Below are 23,939 nucleotides of genomic sequence, written 5' to 3'. Positions count from 1 at the left end.
GGAGAAATATACTATTTCACTAGTTTTATGTATTTTTATCCGGGGAACCCGCTTATTTGGTTTCGTTCGTCACGATCTAGTTCCTACAAGTTGAACGGATATGTTTTCAATCATATATCCTATAACAAAACCCCAATGTAAACCAATCTCAATCTCTATGTGTTTCCGTTATGAAAGAATTACGTATAACAAAGCCAATATTAACAAAGTTTGTTTTACTTGTTCTTAGGATCAAATAGAAATGGAATTATGGATCATGAGATTCATTGTAGAAAATTAATAAAATAACCTTTAAACGGTCTGAACCCGATTACTAGCACACAAGAAATATGAACTTGATTTTGAACTAGTTTTTTCACAAACCGAATCCAACTAGGACCGTTTTGAAAATAAAAATAAGAACCAGATAGTTTACATCGGACCGGATAATATGATCCGAATCCACAGGTCCAAAGTAGGCCTGGCATTTTGGACCCAACCCGTTAACCCGACCCGACCCAACCCGTTAATATTTGTATTTGGGTGGATGCTTAACGGGTCGGGTCGCTAACGGGTGAACCCGTTAACAACCCGTTAAATAACGGGTCACTTTGGGTCAACCCGTTAGACCCGTTAGGACCCGTTAACACCCGTTAGCACCCATTAGTTGAGGATATTTTAGTAATTTTAGTAAAGTCTTAATAACAAAAAATAAACTTTATGCAAAAAAAATAATAATAATAATTGTTAACGGGTGACCCGTTAGCTTAACGGGTCGGGTTCGGATGACCCGTTAGCTTAACGGGTCGGGTTCGGGTGACCCATTAAATTAACGGGTCGGGTTGAACCCAACCCAAACCCAATAAACCCGACCCGTTTACAGGTCTCCAAAGACAGGCATGCCCACCCCTAGTTCCTACTTTTTTTATTTTCAAGAAAATAATATACCACAAGTAAAAATTCATTATCAAGAGTGGCAAGGTAAAAATTAATTACTCCAACAAAGCAGAATTTTTATCAGTCTCAAAACAGGGAAAAAAATTATTGCAAATTTACATTACATTCACATTTCTTAAACTTGCTTTCAAGTTCTCAACTGAAAAACCATGGCAGGTGTCCTTAAAACTGAGCTAAAAGGAGAGCTCAAGAACTTGTAATCGACACAAATAACAAGTCGCTTGAAAGAACCATGTCGAAGGAACTCGGCAAAATGACCCCATAACTTCGGAAGAATGTCAGTAAGTGCAGCAACAACTATGAAGAGTAACAAGAGATGTTAAGTAGATTTATCACTTTCTTATTGAGATTTAGAATCTTTTGCCTTTTTCTCCATGACCTGCTGGATGCCTTCTTGGTACCCATGTATAAAACTTTGAAGAGCATCCCTATATGCAGAAGCTCTTGTCATGTACACTCGCTGTAGAGCAGGCTTTAGCGTCTCCATTCCTCCTCTTGCGGCCACAGCTATTCGTTTTTATTTCCAGAGAAAAAGCATTAAACATAATCAGATCTCAAACCATTTTAACTGAAAAGTTTATAGATTTAAAGGAAGCAACTGAAAATAAGTATTCTTTCGTTGTTTTTAATAAGTATTCACAAAATTTATCAGGTGTTGAAAGCTTTTTTCATTTCAAATAGCTTTTTTATGCTGTTAGATAAGGGGGCGTTGAAATGAAAAAAAAAGCTTATCATGACAGAAAAAGAAAACAACACAGGGAAGAGAGAGTGAGGCCTATGAGTTTTGTCGCAACAGATTGGTAACAGTCACACAATCATAACCCAAATTGTATACAGAAATTTAGAGACACAGGCAATCGACAGATTAAAGTGAACTCACACACAAAACCAGCCAGAAAGAACTGCCTTACGAAAAAGCATTTGTTGAAGTTTTTTTTTAAGCTGTTTGGATATTCAAACAACTATTAAATCACTATTTTTTCTTTTTGAACAAACAACTACTAAATCACTACTAAAAAAGTAACTTTTTAACATATTGTCCTTGAAGCAGATTTGATGCATGTAAAACATTTGACAGAATCTAATGATCAAGTAGCAGGATTCACTGATTATTATTTATTTATGCCAACCTCCTGAGTAAGAACATTGCAGGACACTAATGCAAACCAAATCAAAGAACAAAAAACAAAGATTCATCGGGCATCAATCATTATCTCCATAGTCATATGCATGCATACATTGTACAGAACAAGCAGGCTTTCCACTTAAGTTTTGTTAAAATGGCGACACTAATTGATGTGGCAGCATAATGTATAGATTACTTACCAAGATCCTCTAATGTTGAGGGTTCTTTCCCCTCAGCCGTTCTCTGTGCTCCACCAGGTCCATCTTCACTCTCTTCATTCTTATAATCATTAGGCCGCAGTTCAGGACCAACATCCCGCACCCAGCTGGCGGCATAAAGCCTAGAAGCCTCCTTCAACACCTGACAGCCAATAGAAGGTATAATACTATAAATTACCATTCTTCACGTTAACACCACACGCGTAAATGTATTAATAAGCTTTAACATATTCTAAGCATGAAAGCATGGTTCACATTCAATGAAAACAAGACATAAACTTATCAGAAACAGCCAAATAGTATTACTAGCTTAAATTATCAGAAACAAAATCAACTTTGATACTCAGAAGCTTGAATTTTAAAGCATCTATGGTTGAACAATTGACCTTATAATCAAAATTCATATCAGAATAGGCCAAAGAAAGAACAAATGGTTACACCCACCAAATCAAAGGCTCATATATACCCAACCCACACGTTCGATAAACACACAAACGCTTCTGCTCAAAAGCACTTCTATGATTAGCACTTTTACCAAAAGCAATTAAGCACATAAAAAGATTTTACTAATAACCCAAGTGTTTCCTGGAAAGCACCTATCCGTTACCTCAATAGTACTTCTCCATGAAGGGCCATTTCAGACAATTGTTAGGAAATGTATTTTCTGATATCTGAAAGGTCAAAACAACTCCCCAAATCAACTTGCAAAAAGCATTTTAACAATCCAGTACTTGTAATTACTTCCATGATCCATGAGTGAGTTAAATGAATGGGATATGAGCGTGATTAACTACATAGCCTATATCTATATGTGTAATGAAAATGAATGAAAAGGGCATACCAAGAACCGCTCATGCCAGGTGAGCTTACGACGCTTCTTGATATGAGGAGGGTCCGGCAGCGAAGATGGAAATGCAATCTCTTTCAGATCATAACGAATGTAATCACACACTTTCCTACACACCACCCTGACCTTCATTTCTGTGGCGCCGTTAACGTTTCTCACTTTGGACTGGCGGAGTTGCGTTAGACAGAGAGAGAGGTCTGCACTGCAGCGAGGGATTCTTACGGCGGTGTGTTCGGGCGGCGGCCGGCAGGAGGAGGGAGGAAGAGGGAGGAAGGGGGCGGGGATTTGTGTTTGCTGTGTTTTGCTTTTATCAAAACGGCATCGTATAGGTTTCAATTTCGCAATTTATTAAGTGAATGTACAGGTGGCAAAAATTAGCAAGGGGACAGAGGGGGAGTATTTATCAAATATAAACAAAAATTAACCATTAATTTTAAAAATGTCACTTTTTATAATTTTTTTCAAATATATCTAAAATTCCATCTAAATAGACACAAATACCTTCAAATTTAACAATCAAATAAATTAAAGGCTTTTTAGGCATAATAATTCGTGATATTGATATAACTCTTTAATCTGGTCCTTAATAATTAATGATAATCAATAGTATTGTTCTTGAATTTGTCCATCGTAATCATTTTAGTTTTTTCGTGAAAAATCTGTCCATTACTCTGTTAGTGTGATGATATGACGCCACGTGAGTCTTACAAATACAATCATATAACGACATGTGGAATAACTTTAAAAACTATTTTTATATTTAAAACTAAAAATGATATTAGTAAGAAAAAAGACGTTGAAAGCACGATTGAAATTCTACTACTCCCACTTGCGGTAACCGTGGTAGCGCTCAATGTCGGTGATGAGGGGGTCGAAATGGATAGGGTTGTGGTGGTGGAGTGTAGAAGTGAAGGTGAGTTGGATCAAAGTTTGAGGCAATGGTAGCTAAAAAGCTTTTAATTTATTTAATTTTTAAATTTTAGGATATTTGTGTCTATTTAAGTGAAATTTTGGATATATTTGAAAGTTTTTATAAAAAGTGACATTTTTTAAATCAAGGGTTAATTTTTGGGTATATTTGATAAATATTCACAGGGGAGACAGAGGAAACGGGGACAGAAGATTTGAAGTCCCTTCTTCCCTATAAAATTGGAGCGCACGCACAGCGACAGGAGCCAATCAAAGCTTACCACTAACAAACTGTCACTCGTCCCTTCACCAGTCAGGGAGCCATGGCCACCGCGAGAGTGCTGACCGCCGCCAATACTTCCTGCTTGATCTCCAAGACGACGTCGTTCCGCGCGAAGCAGAGTCCCTACAGCAATACCAGCCTTTGCTTCACCAGAAGAAGAGCAGCGTCGCTGTCGTTGTCGTCTTCTTCCAGGAGGCCCTTCAATTGCACGGCTATCTACAATCCCGATGTTCAGATCAAGGAGGAAGGCCAGCCCGAAACACTAGATTACCGCCTCTTCTTCGTCGACCGTTCCGGTCAAAAGGTCTATGGTCTTTCCATTTTTTTTTCCATTTTCTGTTGTGTTGTTTGTTTGGATTCTGAGAAAATGCAGGAAAAACTGGACAATGTGAAAGCTTCCTATAAATGCATCAAATGGGGTTATAATTCAGGAGTTCTTATATTTCTTGTACACATACAAAAAAAAATTATTTTGATTTTAGGTGGCATACATCATTTGCTTCATTGACGTCTCTCTGTTTCAAATTTGATTGAGTTTTCGGGATTGTGTCGATTTGTTTTCAGTGGGGAGATAGAACAACAACTCTGAGTATCCGCACTTCGAACTTGTATTCAAAAGAGAAAATGTTTATATGCAATTCTAAAAGAAGATTCAAAATGCTGGGTTGTTGGAGACATGGTTGGGTTTCCACACGCCAATTACTTCGTTTTTGTTTCAATCTGCTATAACAACGTGTTGGCTTATACTTAGGTTTCTCCTTGGCATGATATACCTTTGCAAGTGGGTGACGGTGTATTCAACTTTGTGGTTGAAATACCCAAAGAATCGAGTGCAAAGATGGAGGTTGCTACTGATGAGCCACACACCCCGATAAAGCAGGATACAAAGAAGGGAAAACTTCGTTACTATCCGTAAGGTCTAATTTTACTTTTCTTAAGGTTATATTACAGTGTTTGTCCTTGTCTTGGTGCTTGATATGTTACCTGAATCAGTGTAATTTTTGTCTAAGGGTGCACCATGAATATATGTAAGCCACTGTTGGCGCTGATTATCTTTATTTGTTTAGTTTCTGAGGTGCACGAATTTTTTTCCTGGGTGATAGATGCACGCAGAGAAGCACATGCACATATGAGTAATACTATGGCAAGAGTTTGATATTTAAGTTTAGTTGTTTGTCCTACAAACCATTAAAGTTATCTTATATGTTCCCCGCCCTTTAGTGTAAACGTATCGTTGTATCAAAAAAAGTTATCTTATGTTACCTATCCTTCTCAGCTACAATATTAATTGGAATTATGGGTTGCTTCCACAAACATGGGAAGACCCATCTCTTGCTAACAATGAAGTTGAAGGAGCATTTGGGGATAATGATCCAGGTCTGCTCACTTGTCTGTCTTTTATGTTGCCAACTTTTGCCCGAGGGAAGTACCACCTTTAGAAGGAAAACTAAAGCTCTTGTATTTTCAACAACTTTTAGTTGATGTTGTTGAGATAGGCGATAGTCGGAGAAAGATTGGTGAGATTCTCAAAGTAAAGCCATTGGCTGCTTTAGCTATGATCGATGAAGGGGAACTTGACTGGAAAATTGTTGCAATTTCATTGGATGATCCAAGGGCTTCTCTCGTTAATGACATTGATGATGTTGAGAAGCATTTCCCGGTATGTACTGCATTTTAACCAAGCACTATCAGATTTCTGTAATTATGCACTCACCAACCATTGCCACCGTAATTAATGTATCTAAACATAGATGTTTTCAGTTTTTAAATTCATTGCTGTTACATGATATGATTACTGTACGAAAAATGGATAAAGTCTACCTAAACTCTTTTGAACAAAGTGGATGGTTATGATATACATTACTGTTTAGTTACAATTTATCTACCTTCATAAATTAGATCAACTAAGTAGTAAGCTCTTTGAGGCTTAATCTTATGGTTTACTTCAGGGGACTCTCGCTGCAATAAGGGACTGGTTTAGAGACTACAAGATACCTGATGGAAAGCCTGCTAACAAGTTTGGTCTTGGCAACAAAGCAGCCAACAAGGTAATTTTACAGTGGCCTTTTCAATTGCTATCCGTGAATCCTTTTTTATTACTCTATTGGTTTTGTTCCTTTTTTTTGTCAATTTTATGGAGTGTTTCCTTTTTCTTCTTCCCATTATTCATTCCTTTATCGATTCAGTCACCAGCTTTCAATGGCACTCTGGCCTAGGAGCTTAGTGCTCCTTGCAAAGTGCCAGTGTTGCAAGGAGGCATGACAAGATCTGATTACAAAATTAGCTTAGGGGAAAGGGTGAAGGTCATCAAAGGATTACTCCTGTTTTATAGCCCAATTATTTGTTCTAGTACACATACTGATGGGTTTAGAAAATGCATTCGTCCAAGTCAAATGTGATTTTCTGATTTCAAAGTGTTCAATAATTGCATACTTAAATGCATAATTCATGTAAGAATGTCTCTTTATGGTCATCGGACTTGAGTGTATAAAGAGTACTTCAAAACCAGGCAGTGGTATTGGGGGGCAGTGGGAGGGTTTAAGGTTAAGGGTGACATACTAGCTTTCTTTGCAGTTTATTTATTTCTAATCTTGATACGTTTGATATGTAGTATGGACTCAATATTCAGGAATAGGGCATGCTTTAAACAAATTCATGTCCTACAACATGAAGGCAGTCGAAACACGATTCATGATCTACCTTAGCTGGACAGTAATTACAAGTCTCAATTCATGCATCGTTATGAAATTAGTTAGTGGTCATGGCTTGCAGGAACATATACCTGCCATCATAAATAGCCAACTTGGCTCGGGTTCTAGTTAGTTTAGGGTTTTAGTTGTTTCTTGTTTTTTTATTTGTTTTGTGTGAATTTCATGTTTTATTTGGTAAACTCCTAGTCTTTTTAATCAATCATCTGACAGTTGTGTGAGTCTAAAGTATTTGCATGCAGCTTTTATCAACTTATCCCAAACAATCAGATTTATGGTTTCTTTTGGGTCTCTATGTTGTGCCTTGACCCGTTCATTAGTGCGGAAACGAGATTCAGATTACAACTTCACCAAAAACATACTCAGTTGAACAGAATAAAATACAAGAAATAAAAACACCAAGAAATTTACGAGGTTCGGCAAAAAACCTGCCTACATCCCCGGAGAGATATTGCTCTTCACTATGAGAATAACAGTACAAGTACACATGAGTTAAATCGACATAACCCAATCCCAAATCCCTTATACACCCACTCATAGAATTTTCCCAAGAGCCTCACTCTACCTCAAGAGTTCTTTCACTAGAATACTTTTCACTTTAGCTCTCTTGATTTTCTCTCACCCATGCCCATGCTTTCCCATGGGAGAGCCGAATGCTCTCCCCCTTTGGATGCTCTCTGATGTCTTCTCAGGAGAGAGCCAAATCTCTCTCTTTCTCCCTTCGGTTCTTAGCAAAATAAATAGCAAAAGAAAAAGAATCAACTTTCCCTTTTTCCACAAAACATGCTTCCACAAAACATACTTCCACAAAACAAAACATGCTTCCCCAAAACATGCTTCCACAAAACATGCTTCCACAAAACATGCTTCCAAAGTCCACAAAGTTGAGAGGAAATGGTTGCCAACTCATAATTATATGAGCCAAACACAACAATCTCCACCTTGGCGAATATACTGTGCAAAAATCCTTGCACCCATCACCAATGTCCATTGGCCTTACATACCAGCATACACACCCTGAATCAACCTCGTTGGTCCTGTTCCTGATTCAGTCACTGCCAATGCATGTGCAGCTGCTGCAAGCTAAAAATCACCATTTAGCTTCAGACAGGATCTCGACACATCCTCGTCTCCTCCAGCAGGTTTTCCTCCTCTTCATTGTCTGCAACCTGGAAACTCGTCAGCGCGCCCGTTTCCAGTAACAACCCATCGAGCCAGACAAAATTCCCACACTTCCTCCTACCTCATGATCATCTCATCACCTGTGAATCCCATAGCTCCACCTGTTGCAAAACCCCTGCAACACTTGAGACTAAACATCACCAGGAGAAGTGTTGCTTCGAGTACCTAGAGGGCATACTCGAAGTCTTCCTCCACAAACTTGCTACAACTCGGCCTTGCATCGTAGCACTGTGGACCCTTACCTCCGGAACCGGATCTGAACCTGCTGCCTCTCTCAGATCCTCTTTCCAATTTTCTTCCACGATTCCGACCTTTAATAATTTAAGCAGTCTTGTGCCCACCATCATCCATGGTCTTCTTTGTGTATCATTCCACACCAAAGAAGTTTGCACCTGCTCCAAACTTACTGTATCTTTCCATGCAGTAAAGTTCACAAAGTTCTCGTACGAATCTGAAAGTGAGGTAAGCAGAAAGAGGCCTTTGTCTTCTTCCTCAACATCAACTTTCGCAGTTTATCTAAGCATCCCTGAACACGGCTTCCATTTCTTCAGGCTTCCATTACTCTCCTTTACCAAGAGTAAAACTGCCTCTCCCATTAAACTGCTCAATTGAAAATTCCATGGTGAACAACAAATCTGGACCTCCAACGAACCAAGCGTCCAACGATGCTCTGATACCAATTGTTGTGCCTTGACCCGTTCATTAGTGCGGAAACGAGATTCAGATTACAACTTCACCAAAAACATACTCAGTTGAACAGAATAAAATACAAGAAATAAAAACACCAAGAAATTTACGAGGTTCGGCAAAAAACCTGCCTACATCCCCGGAGAGATATTGCTCTTCACTATGAGAATAACAGTACAAGTACACATGAGTTAAATCGACATAACCCAATCCCAAATCCCTTATACACCCACTCATAGAATTTTCCCAAGAGCCTCACTCTACCTCAAGAGTTCTTTCACTAGAATACTTTTCACTCTAGCTCTCTTGATTTTCTCTCACCCATGCCCATGCTTTCCCATGGGAGAGCCGAATGCTCTCCCCCTTTGGATGCTCTCTGATGTCTTCTCAGGAGAGAGCCAAATCTCTCTCTTTCTCCCTTCGGTTCTTAGCAAAATAAATAGCAAAAGAAAAAGAATCAACTTTCCCTTTTTCCACAAAACATGCTTCCACAAAACATGCTTCCACAAAACAAAACATGCTTCCCCAAAACATGCTTCCACAAAACATGCTTCCACAAAACATGCTTCCAAAGTCCACAAAGTTGAGAGGAAATGGTTGCCAACTCATAATTATATGAGCCAAACACAACACTCTATGCCTTGGAACTCAACTATCAACATTCGAATTTGATCCTTTTGCTTTTTCTCTATCTTTTGTTTTTTTGTTTTTTGTTTTTTTTTTTGGATAGGATTATGTGATTATTTATTAAGAAATCAAGGGCTATGATTCGAGTTTTAAGTCTATAGAATTACTCTTTTAAGAGGCTTTGTGCATAGTTTTATGCAGCAAATTCAGAAATTTCTGAATATAGACTTCTCTCCCGGGTCTGTCACCTCTAAAACTTAAGTATTGATGTTCTAACTTCGTGCGTATTGGTTGTTGATTATCTTTGTTCCTGTCTATTTACTGCTGGAAATTCTTTTCTGGTGGTGATTTGGTACTGTCCACTACACTGTAGCACAAAATTGTCACACTTCACCTTCTTCTCTTGCTTTTCCTGTATAAGCATAGAATAAATACAATACCACAATCTGCAGAACATTACATATGAATTATACGACCTGTGTGTGCGCGCGCGTGTGACCTTTTTTTATATCTAATTACAGAAGCAATTCATATGATGAACAGGATTATGCTCTTAAGGTCATAACCGAAACCAATGAATCGTGGGCAAAGCTTGTCAAGAGATCAATTCCTGCTGGAGACCTCTCACTTGCATAGATATCAGTAGACTTGGAACTCCATGCGCTTAAATATATTTTGAGTTCCTGGTGATTCATTGGAGATAGTTCCTTTTGACGAACCGGTGATGTTATTCATTAGAGATAATGCCCTCAATGCTTTCTCAAGTGTTTTTTTTAACACGTGACAAATTTAGTGAAGGTGGAGATGACCGCGCGATGTTACAAAAGGGGCTTGATGATTTTTTCAATATGAAGATAAAACACACTTTTAATTCTCTTATACACATGTTAAATTACATTCGTTGTTTTCGTTTGATTAAGGGCGGTTCTGTTCACACCCTTTGTTAATTTTTGCTATTTGATCATCTTCAATTAGTTCGATCTGAGGGCTTGAGATTGAGGATCCGATGGCCTGAAATTGAGGAATATGAAAAAGGTAAAAACAAGTGGATAGCACACAAAGAAGGGTATGAAACTAAAAAAATGTGTGGAAATCAACTCCCTATCAAAAATTGAAATTCAGTTTACATTTACTCGCGGCAAAGCTACATATTAAGCCGACTAGTTTTTTTGTTGTATGTTAAATACAATAATATATTTACACTCAAGAGTTTGAAAATAAATTAGCATCTAATTTGTTATTTATGAAATTCTAACGGACTGATTTTTAGTGAAATTTCGTACCCCATATACCTTTAAAAAAAAAAAAAAAATTGTTATTCTATCATTGCGTTGGAGCGACATTTGAACATGGTCATGACACAGAGCGGGCCTTATCCAAGGCAAAATTGAATCGAATTATATGTTGAATAAAGAATTAGCTGTAAAGGAACTTGTTAACGCCGGGTTCTTTTAAATCTTTAAAATAATATATAGATGTGCCACTTGGAAGTGAGAGATCTTACGTTCGAATCTCATTGATAGCGAATTCGATATCAAATTAAGTTGCCCACTATATTGCTTAGTCAAACCACTTATCTTCTTAATGTAAAAATATCGATGTTTTCAAAATATATAGTTGTCACCGTAGCTCACCAAGGTGAGCCTGTAGAAGGCCCATGAGAAGAAAAGAAAATGAAAGAATTGGGACTGTGAGGTAACACAATGAAACCAGACGACAGAGCATCACAAGGATTGACGACAACCACTACAGACGACCGCCTACCGATCTGGGTTTACTATTCACAAAGAAGATGAGCACCTATTCAAAAAGTACTTGCCGACCACTTAAAGACTATTGGCAAATTGACAACTTTACAGCACAAAACCTCCAGAGACATGCCTACTCAGACATCAACTTCAGACCACAATGTTGGTCATCAACAAGAGAAGGCCTATGAAATGACATAAAGGTTGTCAGACCAAGTTGGACAGTGCTTCCTCAACCCCTCAGGCCCGAGCAAAAGACTCAATACGTGTTGCCCATGAAACCTTTCAACTAGCCCTGAGCAAATGTAACTCCACGTGTCGATTGAATAAGAAAGGAGTAGCCAACAAGCTATGTCTACACATGTATTTATTTAATGCTAGAGCGGTGAGCCCAAGACTTTGGGGGCCTATATAAGAGGGACGAGTGCCTCTTAGAGCAACTCCACCGTTGGAGTTTGCTCGGGGGACATGCAAGGATAAAGGGCCCTAGAGGCCGGGCTGTGGACTCCAGCGTGGGGGAGCCCGAAGGACTGTGGAGGCCCGAGCAGCGAGCCTGTGAGGAATTGCCAGCCCGAGAGCCCGAATGGATCTAACTCCGGGCTGACGTCAGGGCGACGTCAGTCATAATATAAAATTAATAAAAATATAAAATGTTAATAAATAAATAAAAAGTAAAATTAAAAAAAATTAAAAAATTGTAAAACCCAGCTTCGAATTCAACGGCTCTCGCCGGAGTTCGTCGCCGAGGTGACGAACACCCGCAGACAAATGGCAAAGATGGGTGGCTGAGGTGTGGAAGCTGCTGAGCTTGCAAAATGGCACAAAAAAATGGTAGAGATGGGTCACAGGAGATCGGGACCGTTGATGGAGGCTAAGGTGGGTGGGATGGTGAAGATGGAGGAAGAGAGGCGGCGATGATGGTGAAGATGGAGGAAGAGAGGCGGCGGTGGGGGTGGTGAAGATGGAGGAAGAGAGGCGAGGAGGGATTGATGCGTTGGGGGCGAGGGGGGGGGAGACGAGTTGAAAACTGGGTGCGGGGGGGGGGGGGGGGAGATGCGTTGCTGAAGAAAAAAGGCAGGTTGAAAACCGGTATGTCCTGCCAGAAATACACAGGCAGGTTGAAAACTGAGCTTGAAGAAAAAATGGTGCGTTGGCACCATGTGAAATGAAGAAAAAATAATAATAAAAACAAGGTTTTGGAATGATGTGCTGCACCATATGAAAAGGAATAATAAAAATAATTTTTTAATAGAAAATGGTACAACGAGACCGATTAAAAATCCTATCCAAAATTATAAATAAAATTATTTTGTATTATTTAGGAAAAAAAAAAACCTAACATTTTATTGCCTATTGCCAGGGCTATTGAAGTGCAACGGTGGAGATACAAAAGTATATTGCCTGAGGGATTACTGTTCATTAGGGCAGTTATTGTTCACTGGGTGGATAGCATAGTGTATTGCTTGGGGGAAGGGTTCCAACGGTGAAATTGCTCTTATATGCGGTCGGAATCACAAAGGGTTAAAAAAAAATCTCGTTGAGCACTTCATATAAGTCACCACCTATATACTACAGTGGACATCACCCAGTTTTGACTATGAACCGCTTAAATCTTATAGTCAATAATCTAAACCTTTAGTCCAAGTGCATCGAGGGTTGACGATACTGTGTTTATGGACCTCTCAATTTTGAACGTTAAAAGAACTTATTCTTCCAATCCCTGTAGAAGTAGCCGTTCCTTCATGGCTTAATACACTTTCTTCCTTCAACTTCAACAAAGTTTGCAAGTTACATCAAATTTTCAATGCAAGTTGAATCTATTGGGCAATTCATCCCAATACAATTCAGTCTTAGACACCAAACAAGGCCGAAGGTTATTTACTTATAAGATATTAAATGGACGAGAGAATGTTTAGAGTTCAAATTATCGAATTGAAAATACATGCCAAAGACAAGAAAATGGTCGGGTCATTAACATGCATTTTTGTACAACCTCAAAAAATTCAAAACGAAGAACAAATATGAACACACGCATTGGAAAGTAGAACTTTTAAAAGAAAATTAATGCACCTGGGACCGTATGTACAGAACTAAAACAACCTACTAAACAAGGCCTGGATATGTGACTGGTTGCAACGAAAGATAAAAGAAAAGAAAGTATCTTGTCTTATGGTTCAGCAACAGATTCAGTTGTTTGCATCTTCTTCCCTTCAAGCAATGGTGTTGTGCTTGACCTGTCTGTTTTTGTGGTGATCTGATGCTCACTTTCCTCGTTAAATCTATCCACGCTGTGCAGAAAGATTCCTGTGACGGTGGCCAAACAAGGATTACATATCTAAGGGCTGATCTCGATTTCGGTCCATTAACTTCATCAAATTCACACTAAGTAGTGTTGATCATAGTATAGAGAGTGTGTATGAAAAGAACACTATTGGGCAAAGAAAAGAAAGAAAACACTTGCCCTTTTCCAAGAGGGATTTTTTCCAAGTACCCAGTAGACAAACCGACATTCACCTCTCCCAGACCCTGCGTAAAGCGGGAGCCTTGTGCACTGGGTACGACGACCCAGTAGACAAGCCCGTAATTCACATGTCATAATACAAGTGGAGAGAGGATATATTTTTCTGTGTCACTCCACTTGTATTGTGACACATGGAGTACAGGCTTGTGCACCGGGTACTTGCAGAAAATTTTCCTTTTCCAGTTTTACTGACGTCACATCTATTTGGGAATTACTCAAATATCCATGCACTTATTAAAATTCCTGACAAGTCGTCAAATTCAGAAGTTCCATGGTAAAATATCGGGGTAACTACAAGAATCTTACCCATAAACCATATTAGAGCTGATGGAAAGAAAACAGCCGTTAGAATAAGAGCAGTCTTCCTCCAGTTGTTAATGGCATCCTGCACAGTCAAAAATCAATCCAAAGCCAAAAGAAAGAAGAATACTCAGTTAGAATGTGCAACTAAGGATTTTTATAAGACCATTTGCAAGTTAAACAACATATAACGAAATAAAAAGGAGGGCAAACCTGGAGAACTCCAACAAGAGGTGCGGAAGGTACATCACCGAAGAGATGAATTGAAACAGTAGAAATAGCCATAGATAGCGGCCTCATACTAGGCTTAACACAGTGGAGACAAATGTAATTTACAGGACTCTGCAAAAGGGAAACATAGAAGACCAAGAGGACTGAATATTCCATAGGTCTGGCACTAAATATCTATCATGCAAACAGTGTGATATTGTAATTATCTACTTTTTGTGCCATACAAAGTATTTCAGTGTTCAGCAGCATAGGTAAATTGAACAAAAGGTCGTACCCAGTGCATAAGGCTCACGCTTTACGCAGGGTCTGGGAGAGGTAAACGTCGGCTAGCCTTACCCCCATTTATGGAGAGGCTGCTCCCAAGTCTCGAACCCGAGACCTACCGCTCATGGGCGAAGGCACTTGCCATCGCACCAAGTGCGACCTCTAGCATAGGTAAATTGAACAAAACCAAAAAAAATAAATGGAGAAAATTTCATTGAATAGGAATGTACCTGAGTTGCAAAGACAAGTAGTTCACCGATTGCGAAAAGAGCTAGGAAAACATACATATTCTTGAAGCAAAAGGCACCAAAGCAAAAGGCACCACCAATTAACGTTACTGCTGAAATAAGCTGCAATAGAGTATGGTACTTAGAGACAAAGGCAAAGAAACAAAAAGGAACACGATGATTGGACAATGACTACACAAGGTATCCATAGACAAACGGCAGTATTGCATATAAACAACTTTCATTTTATAGATTTGTGTTAAATAATGGTATCAAGGAAAATATTCTAGACTACCTTAAAAGCATTAGAGATAGTGTTAGTCATATAATCCAGAACAAAGCCTCCCGCTAGTGTGCCCAATATTCCAGACATGATTGTAATACCTCCAAATATCGTATCTGCATCATTCTGCAAAAAGTGCATGAATTTAAAGCAGGTTTTACCATGGAGCTATCTCCTAACTACTTAACATCAACTTTGACTACGCAGAATTAGAAAGGAAAAAAATATCGAATGATACAAATCTATAATCAAAGTAAAATGCTTACCATATGATATATATTATATCCCGCCTTAGGTCCCCAATATGAGTACGCACCTATGACAAAGTTGTATGCTATGTAACCTACGAATGAAAATTTCACATTTACAGGGAATTAGTATATGGAGAAAGACGAAAGCATGATGACTAAAATAGCACACCACTGAATGAGTTCTCAGGAAACTAGCCAGTGAAAGAACCTTATAAAGAAACAACCATGAACCAAAGAAAAATCCATATACAAACCCTGGTAGGTAAAGCAGGTGGGGAAAGAAAAAGATAAATACCTAGAACATTCACAACATAAACCTTATCCACCAACAGCACCTTCATATCATTCAAAAACCTTGATATTTCATTCTTTATGTTTGATGCACCCTTTGACCTGCCATAAAATAAGATCTCAGGTATCAAATACATATATATATATATATATATATTCACTATAACTTCTAAAACTTATGAGCAAATAGCACATGACACAACATACAAAGTTAAACGAAACAATAGTTTGGCATGTAATGCTTTACTGTCATGCTCATGCAAGTGGAACCCACATATACTTCATTATACGAAACCAGCTATTTGTCCTATTCCTTGCAATGCCTACTGAGACCTCTCACAGTCGCTTTATTTGACACTTATAATGGAGACTATTAACTTATAACGGAGACTATTAATATGATAAATATGGGCATACCATTTAAACAAGAAGCTCAATTTACCCTCAAGGATATATTATGAGGAGAAAACGGTGGTCTACATTATAACACACCTGAGCAAGTTACACCAGCTTCATAGGCTGGTCCAGCTTACAATTAATCTTTCCAATTCTCATAAATGATTCAATTAAAAGTCCACCTGGTTAATGATTCGATGCCAATTGACGTCCAACATATTCAGTTTGATATGTAAATGTTCCATTTAAACGATATTTCATTAATACCCTTTTAATTCTTTCCAAATTTCTATGTTCCTTGTGTAATTCAACTATTGTCTCTGAATGAACAGGGTGAGCATGGAAATAATTGACCACTTAAAACGATACAAAAACTGAAATAGAGAATGAAGTTTATGGAGTATTTCTTAAGTTTCTTTTAGGTGTTTCATGGAATGCATGACCATGTTTCTTGGATTCCTTTTGTTTTCTCTAACAAATCCTGTGTTTCTTATCCGTTAAAAAATGGAGTGTCTTTTAGTTAACTTGAACAGTGTTTCATGGACTCCGAGTCCACGTTTCTTGTATTCCTTGCATTTTCTCTAATAAAGTTTGTGTTTCTTATCCCTTAAGCAAAAAAGGACTGTATTTATGATAGCTGGAATATTGTTTCAAGTTGAGCAAAGCTAACCAAAATTCAAGAACTTGTAAACTTAGTTAATTCTCACACGGTCCTTGAGATTTGCATAGCTCCTCATTTTGGTCCCTAAGATTTGAAATCGATAGAAGTGGTCCCTGAGTTTGTCCACCGTCAATTATTTTGGTCATTCCGTGAAAAATCTCCATTAAATAAGGATAAAATGACAAAAATACCCTCAATTTTTGTCAAATCATTTTGATCTATTGTTTATTAAATTGAGGGTAATTTTGTCATTTTAATCTTTATTTAAGATAACTAGTATCCATGGAAGGACCAAAATGATTGATGGTGGACAATCTTAGGGACCACTTGTATTGATTTCAAATCTCAGGGATCATTTTGGCTAAAAAGCCGAAAGCTTATCCCCATCAAGGTGGTGGCTGTGTGTCTAGGTATATACAAACACATACAAATTTTAGATATTGTATTACACAGAGGTAGCTTCAATTGAGGGACACCTGTTGTAGGCCCACTCCAGATTGTATTTCAACAATCAAAATTGTGTAGTTTTTAGTGTTTTGATGAAACACTGTTTTCATCTAATTTTTTTGCTACAACTAGATGTCTTAATGATTTCATATTTGTCTAATATTTTGCAAGATCTTTGACTGTAGAACTAAGAAATCTATTACATACATATGAGCTTAAGGATGAGTGACTCACTTGGAAGATTTTTGTAAGGTAGAATTTCTCACATCTTTCTTCATCGAATAGGAAGCATCTTTACCATTCGAAATACCTGAATTTTTGCAGAGTTTCAAAACAAAATTAGCAATGTCAAAGGAAAAGAGTAACTATAATACAGTTAACAGAACAGAAACCTTCACTATCCTGATAAAAATAAAAAGTTAATAAAACATAATCAGCAGTACTTTCTGTTTCAAGAAAGAGAGGCAGAAACAAAGGAAAAGGTGATTAACTAACATAACAGAAGTTTTGAATTACATATTTTACACCTTCACATCTTAAGAATTTATGGTTCAAAAATTTGTTATTATGCCAAAGAGCACTGCTAACTAACGTGACACATAGCAGCATTACTTTGTAATGCATAGCACAACATTCAGAATTTATTCAGAATCATGAGCTTTTGCTACCTGAAAACTTAAGGAAATGAGGAAACCTACTAGTGAAGCAACTCCTCTTACAGGATAGGGGATTTAGAGATTTTTCATAAAAGTTTATTGGACGGACGTATCCTAACTTAAATTTCCATGTCAACTCACCTCAACTTAGTTTTTATCCCAAAAGGAAAATCTAAGAAAAATTTATCATATAAATTAATAGAACTCCTAAAGAATGCAGTTATGCAGTATAAACTGATGGTAAAATCCTAAATCACAATGTTATTTATCGATGAATGCTTCACATTCACATAGCCCATCACATCCACATAGCCCATTAGAGAGGTTCCAATTAATCATAAGCTATTCTGCAGCTACTCAGAGAGAGGACATGGGTTTGTTTTTATAAAGGTTCATTATCTGTAGATACAGCTTCCACATTACCATAAGTATCAGTACCTTGAACTTCTTCAACAGCCGTTTCCACTGCTGTAAGTGCTTTTTTTGATTCAGGATGAAAAAAACCTGTAATAACAAATTGCTTAGCAACGACCCTTAGAAATGTGGTGGAAGAAAAATGGATTGATGCCTCAAATCAGACCTTTCAGCTGCAAAGGCTTCATAACAAATCCTAGAATAGCAAATGGTAGCATAAGGATTGCTTCCCCCACAAATGCATAACGCCAATTGGTGTGACTTCCAACCTATGTAATATAAACAACAGATAACCAAAAAAGGATCAACGTGATTCGTGGAAACATGTGAGGACCCTCAAACCGTAAACGAACATGCACTTTTTATATAAAGAGTTCTATCTAGAAAATTTTATTTGGGTCAAGACACCATATATCCCATGAAACTAACCCACGTCGCAATTAAATATAACTTACCACCCCACCATAAACATAGCCAAGTGCATATCCACTTGGTATGCACATGTAGAATATAGCAAGCCACGCAGTTTTCTGAAATAATAGACAGAGCATAAGTCAATTGACAGCAAATCTAAAAATAGATGATTTTACATAATAAAATAAAAAAGCAATGAGGTGTATACAACATCAAAAAGAATATCTACATGATTGGACAGGTAGTGGGTGCTAAAAGAAAACCTACTACTAAGAACATATCGAAAAGCTATTTATAGTTTAGAAAAAGTCAACTACCGCTGCAACTCTAACATATTTCTAACAGGGAATCATACATGTTCTATGGCACACTACTGCAGAGTGATAACACATGGCATTCTAAGAATGAGGCAGCGACCAAGTTACGTTACAGTGGCTTTATATAGGGAAAGAAAAGAAAAAAAAAACAGAAAAACGACAACTCAACATAAAGTACAACTTAAACTTTTATAATCCATTAGATGCCGTATTTTAAATGGGTTTTGTCACACTATTTTGCTTATATATTTTATTTAGTTATAAAATTGAGATAACTACATGTGAAATGAAGGCCCACTAACGCTCCAGTTAGAAGATGCGATTACGGGACAGAGGTTCAGGGCCAAAAGGGTAGAGGAAGACCTAGGAAGGCTTTGGAAGAGACTCTAAGAAAAGACTTAAGAGTACTTGGATCTTAGGAAGACGTGACACAGAACTGAGTGCAATGGCATTCTAGGATTCATATAGCCGACCCCACTTAGTGGGAAAAGGCTTTGTTGTTGTTGTTGTTGTTGCATAAAATTGAGATAACTACTTATCTTAAGGTAATGTAGTTTTTTCTTTCGAGTTATTTACTTTTTTTTTTAATAAGGTTCAAAATCTTCAAAATTATATCCCACCATCTTTATTTTGGAATGAAAAACATAATGAAACCAACAAATTTAAAATGTTAGGCAGCCGTGAAACAAAAGATACCATACCTGAGCAGCTGGGGCATTATCGTCAATGAATGGAGCTGCAAGACTAATAAATGAAGCTTCGCCAACACCAACTAGCCTTTAGAGAACAGAAAAGGAATTAAAACAAGCAAAACAAACAAACATGATCAAACAATAACCCACATTATGGGATTGCTCAAAAATGAGACATCAAGGAGCAACAAACTGGGGGAAAAGGTATATCAATAAAACAAGAAGGATATAAGTTACTTACATGCGGAAAATAGTAATGGACCAGAAACCCAATGAACAAGCACAACCAACTATCGCAAAGGTCCAAACTGATAATCCAACTCCAATGAGCCTAAAGGGACTTACACTGAAAGATTTAAAATTGCATAAATAAGAAATCCAAATGCTTCTGAATTTATACATATCTGCAAACACACACACACAGAGACAAATATATATATACACACACATATATAGTCCACTTCTTATAAGATTGTGTGTGCCCCAAGGCGAGTCTTTTAAAACTAAATATAATTATTATCTTTGATTTAGTTATAATTATTTGTTTTACAAAGTATTCTATTTTATAAATATAATTATTATATAACATATATTAAAATTTGAGGTACCGTGAGGCTCTCCTCACGCCTAGGCGGGGCTATCCATGGGATGCCTTTGCCTTTTAATACATTGACTGCGTCATAGACGGCACCCTATATCTCTCCAGAAACCCAAAGCCCAAGTGCTAAAATTTAAACCCACTTGTCAGCAGAATGGAGCGAAAACCAACCTGATTTTCAAATGAAACAAGTCTGCATGTAGAGTGTTTGTACTTGAAGCTTATCTACATGTGTGTATCCAATTATTCATAGATGTGCACATAAAGGGGTGTGTGCGTGTGCGCGAGTGCACACAACAAAATTGTCTTCATAGACAGACATAAATGTATGACTATTGTTTGATGTGTGGTCTATACTATCAGGTGACTGTTACCTCTTTGCTAATGATGCAAATATAGGAGAAGCAATAAGAAGTCCAACCATAAAAGCTGATGATAGAACTCCATCTTGAAAGTTGTTCAAGTGAAACTCCCCCCTACATACAAAAAGAAATTAAGGATATTAGTACAGTCAAGGATGATTTCTATTTCTATGGAAAGTAAAACATTTATCAGAAAAGAGGAAAAAGAAAATGGAAAACAATTATCACATGCAAGACACATACAAGAAAAGGAAAAGCCCACGAGTAGCTTAAAAATAACAAAAACAATGGCATAGAATGTAAATGAAGTATAAAAGGTGACCTGGACAAAGCTTTTCAAACAATTGTTCAAAAGCATTTCTATGCAAATCATATACCCAAGGAACTTGTGAGAAGTGTTAGGCAAGTATTATATTAGAAAGGAAGATACTTATCTCAAAAGACTGCATGTTGCAAGCACCGTGTAGTAAAAAGAACAGAAATTGGTTAAAAATGGATAAAATGCAGACAATCCACAACTGCCTCGACCTCAAAGTCTCAATACTGATGCAGACTGTAGTTGGTGGTATGTTTCACACACCATAGCTAAGTATATTAATCGGAGAACAATTTTGTGCAACTTCTCAAATACAGTGCTCTTAGAAAACCAAATGAATTTTTTTATATCAATAAAAAATTGATACAGATGCACACTTGTTTATTTCAGAAATCTCAATAACGTTTCTGTACCGTAGCACCTAGAACATGATTACAGACAAAAACCTGAAAACTCAGCACATTCAAGTAAATGGAATCAAGCAATGCATAAAAACAACCAAATATGAAAACCAGAGAAATAAGGAAACCATCAGATAGTTCTTAGAATCTTACTGTATCCCGGTACCAGCCGTGCATATACCACTATCTGTACAAGTTGTGCGGCTCCCATTGACACCATTGCTTGCTATTGTTCCTCGGTCCACATAATTTATCAAGTTAATCAAGCAAAAGATAACAAGTAACCTGCAATCACAACAGAAAGACATTTATTACGCACCGAACAAATAAGGAGATAGTAAAGTGGTTCAAAAGTCTTGCAAAACCCTCAAATGACATTTGTCTCAACCCAGCTGAAAGCTCAAACTTATAAATAAATTCTAACTCCACAGCATTCATTTACATGATACATCACCTCATCCTTTCAATTTCAAACTGGTTTAACTCATTAAGCATCCAACAATTCTCACAATTTTCCCTTTCCATCCATAATTTTCACAGAAAAAGCATAAGTGCCCACAATGGAGAAAAACCGAATTTCCAGTAAATCACCAAAATTTCTGAAACCCACATACAAATACCGTGTATTTTCCAGACCCAAGTAACCAAAAAAAAAAAATCCAAAAAGATATAAAAAGGTCAAGACTTTCTCTCGATTTCCATATTTTCTCAGCAACCAAACAGAACCCAAAAAAAAAACTAAAGTGTAAGAGAATCAATAACCTCTTGGGCGTGAACCAGGAAGGAGCGGGAGCTGCTGTTGAAGCAATAACCATGGCTGTCTCCGCCAGACGGGGCTTGGATTCTTCGGAAGACTTTGTTGCTTCTTCCTTTTGAGCCATAGAGGTGGAGTAAAATATACTTTTAATATTCTTTAATCTGGTAAAAATTATCTTTAGTTAAAAAGTAATGTAAATGGTTTTATTTTTTCTGAGTTGAAAGTTGGAACTTGGAATGGTAGTTGTGTGGGGGATGTGTGCGTCTTTCAACCCTCCTCCCGCCTTCCCGATGGCTTCGTTTCTTGCTAGTTTTAACAGTAAAGCTCCACAAACTTTAATATTTGACCGCTTTTGGAGTTTGAGTTTGACAATGTTTCATCAAGAGAGATTATATTCACACACCCTAAATTACGTCTCTCACATCTTTTTAATTTTTTAATATTTTTTACACATCACTAACACTTGATAGAAAAAAATTAAAAAATTAAAAGGATGTGGGAGAAGTAATTTGGGGTGTGTGAATAAAATCTCTCTTCATCAATGTTTCCAAAAATTATTATTCTCTTCATAACTATTTAGTCAAAATAGTCTTTGAAATTGTCATCATCCTTCATTTTGGTCCCTCTCATTTAAAATAGAAAAAAGTGATCCTTGATATTATCTACCATCTATTATTTTGATCATTCGGTGAGAAATCTCCGTTAAATTAAAGGTATTTTTGTCAAATCAACTCCTCATTTTGAATTGGTGGTTTGACAAAAATGCCTTCAATTTAACAAAAAAAATTCATAGAACAACCAAAATGATTGATGGTGGACAATCTTAACAACTACTTCTATTTATTTTAAGCCACATAGACCAAAGTAAGATGACATAACTTAGGGAACATTTTGGATATGAAACCTTCTCCCCACTAGTATCTCCTTCCCAGAGAAATAAAACAAAACAAAGTTGGAGTAATTATCTGGATTTTGGAATCATATGTTGTTTGTGGGGATTTGGATTCTCTGTGTGTAGTTGCATGGTTAAGTTGTGTATCTCATCTATTTAAATGTAGCACTTAAGGCCATACACAACCGACCTAGCCAAAGAGCCATAGGGTTAAAAATAGTTTGAAATGACACGAAAATCGTTTCCAACCGAGGGTTAGACCAAATAGCTTGTGGGCCCCACTGGACTAAAACCACCAAATTAGGCCAGCGGGCTGGCTATTTACAACCAGCCTAATGAGCCCAGCCTACTTTTTTTTTTTGACATTTTTTTTGACGATTGTTTTTTAATTTCTAATTTTTTTTCCTACATCATTTCTCACATACTTTTCACCATTTCATACTATCTTACCTCATTTTATTTCAATTCTTCACATTCTATTCTCTTCCAATAATCTTTTCCTTAATTTTTTTTCAATAATTTTCAAATGGCCACCTCTTTCAATAATCTTCCAATATGTCCGAAAATCTTATTTAATATGGTATTTTAATTTAATTAACTATATTAATTCAATTAAATAATAAATTATGTTTGGCCTATAGCCCTTTGGCCCCCTCAGTTGGAGATGATATAAAATAGGGAACTTTAACGAAAAGCTCCCGGTACTGTTCACTTTAACGAAAAACCACATTTTTACACTAAAAAGTCAATCCTGGTACTATTCACTTTACCCTTTATTTTGTCTTTATCATTAAAACTCAAAGTTTTCAAGCCCTTTTCATTAGTTTTCCTTATAAAATATGGCGTGTCATTGTTCATTAAAATATAATTTCTTGCAGGGCTATAGGGCTAAACATAGCCTTTTGGCCCTCATTCAGTTGAAGATGGCCTAAGTATTTCTGCGCTCATATAGTTTGGCATGAAAATAAATTATTTTA

At 37.2% G+C, this 23,939-nt stretch overlaps 3 protein-coding genes across 5 annotated transcripts; 1 reads left to right on the top strand and 2 right to left on the bottom strand.

Annotated features, from left to right (window-relative positions):
• Positions 1 to 924: 924 nt before the first annotated feature.
• LOC126620865 (uncharacterized) lies at positions 925 to 3,461 on the bottom strand. Its single transcript, XM_050289181.1, has 3 exons — positions 3,122 to 3,461; positions 2,263 to 2,422; positions 925 to 1,443 (listed from the first exon to the last, which is right to left on the bottom strand). Exons 1-3 carry the CDS (start codon positions 3,257 to 3,259, stop codon positions 1,277 to 1,279), a joined length of 465 nt encoding a protein of 154 aa, XP_050145138.1. The 5' UTR covers positions 3,260 to 3,461; the 3' UTR covers positions 925 to 1,276.
• Positions 3,462 to 4,226: 765 nt separating this feature from the next.
• LOC126624113 (soluble inorganic pyrophosphatase 6, chloroplastic-like) lies at positions 4,227 to 10,402 on the top strand. 2 transcript variants are annotated; one of them, XM_050293134.1, is made up of 6 exons: positions 4,227 to 4,623; positions 5,071 to 5,231; positions 5,596 to 5,696; positions 5,798 to 5,979; positions 6,269 to 6,367; positions 10,045 to 10,241. In XM_050293134.1, the coding sequence occupies exons 1-6, from the start codon at positions 4,360 to 4,362 to the stop codon at positions 10,057 to 10,059; spliced, it is 822 nt and encodes a 273-aa protein (XP_050149091.1). In that variant the 5' UTR covers positions 4,227 to 4,359; the 3' UTR covers positions 10,060 to 10,241. The 2 variants fall into 2 exon arrangements, with proteins under 2 accessions (XP_050149091.1, XP_050149090.1); XM_050293133.1 differs by having other exon boundaries at positions 4,228 to 4,623; positions 10,067 to 10,402.
• A 2,780-nt stretch (positions 10,403 to 13,182) lies between these two features.
• LOC126624111 (probable sphingolipid transporter spinster homolog 2) lies at positions 13,183 to 22,372 on the bottom strand. Of its 2 annotated transcripts, XM_050293131.1 has the most exons (16): positions 22,076 to 22,364; positions 21,467 to 21,598; positions 20,609 to 20,710; positions 19,878 to 19,982; positions 19,646 to 19,721; positions 18,669 to 18,743; positions 18,380 to 18,482; positions 18,238 to 18,303; positions 17,378 to 17,453; positions 15,644 to 15,741; positions 15,364 to 15,440; positions 15,110 to 15,223; positions 14,818 to 14,937; positions 14,306 to 14,434; positions 14,099 to 14,177; positions 13,183 to 13,575 (listed from the first exon to the last, which is right to left on the bottom strand). In XM_050293131.1, exons 1-16 carry the CDS (start codon positions 22,192 to 22,194, stop codon positions 13,439 to 13,441), a joined length of 1,608 nt encoding a protein of 535 aa, XP_050149088.1. In that variant the 5' UTR covers positions 22,195 to 22,364; the 3' UTR covers positions 13,183 to 13,438. The 2 variants fall into 2 exon arrangements, with proteins under 2 accessions (XP_050149088.1, XP_050149089.1); XM_050293132.1 differs by lacking the exons at positions 13,183 to 13,575; positions 14,099 to 14,177; positions 14,306 to 14,434 and adding an exon at positions 14,541 to 14,574 and having other exon boundaries at positions 14,759 to 14,937; positions 22,076 to 22,372.
• Positions 22,373 to 23,939: the final 1,567 nt, after the last annotated feature.

This window comes from Malus sylvestris, chromosome 5 (assembly GCF_916048215.2).
Source record: "Malus sylvestris chromosome 5, drMalSylv7.2, whole genome shotgun sequence".
NCBI lineage: Eukaryota > Viridiplantae > Streptophyta > Magnoliopsida > Rosales > Rosaceae > Malus > Malus sylvestris.
Note: the sequence above shows the minus strand (reverse complement) of the source record. Positions and strands in the feature narration are given on the sequence as shown.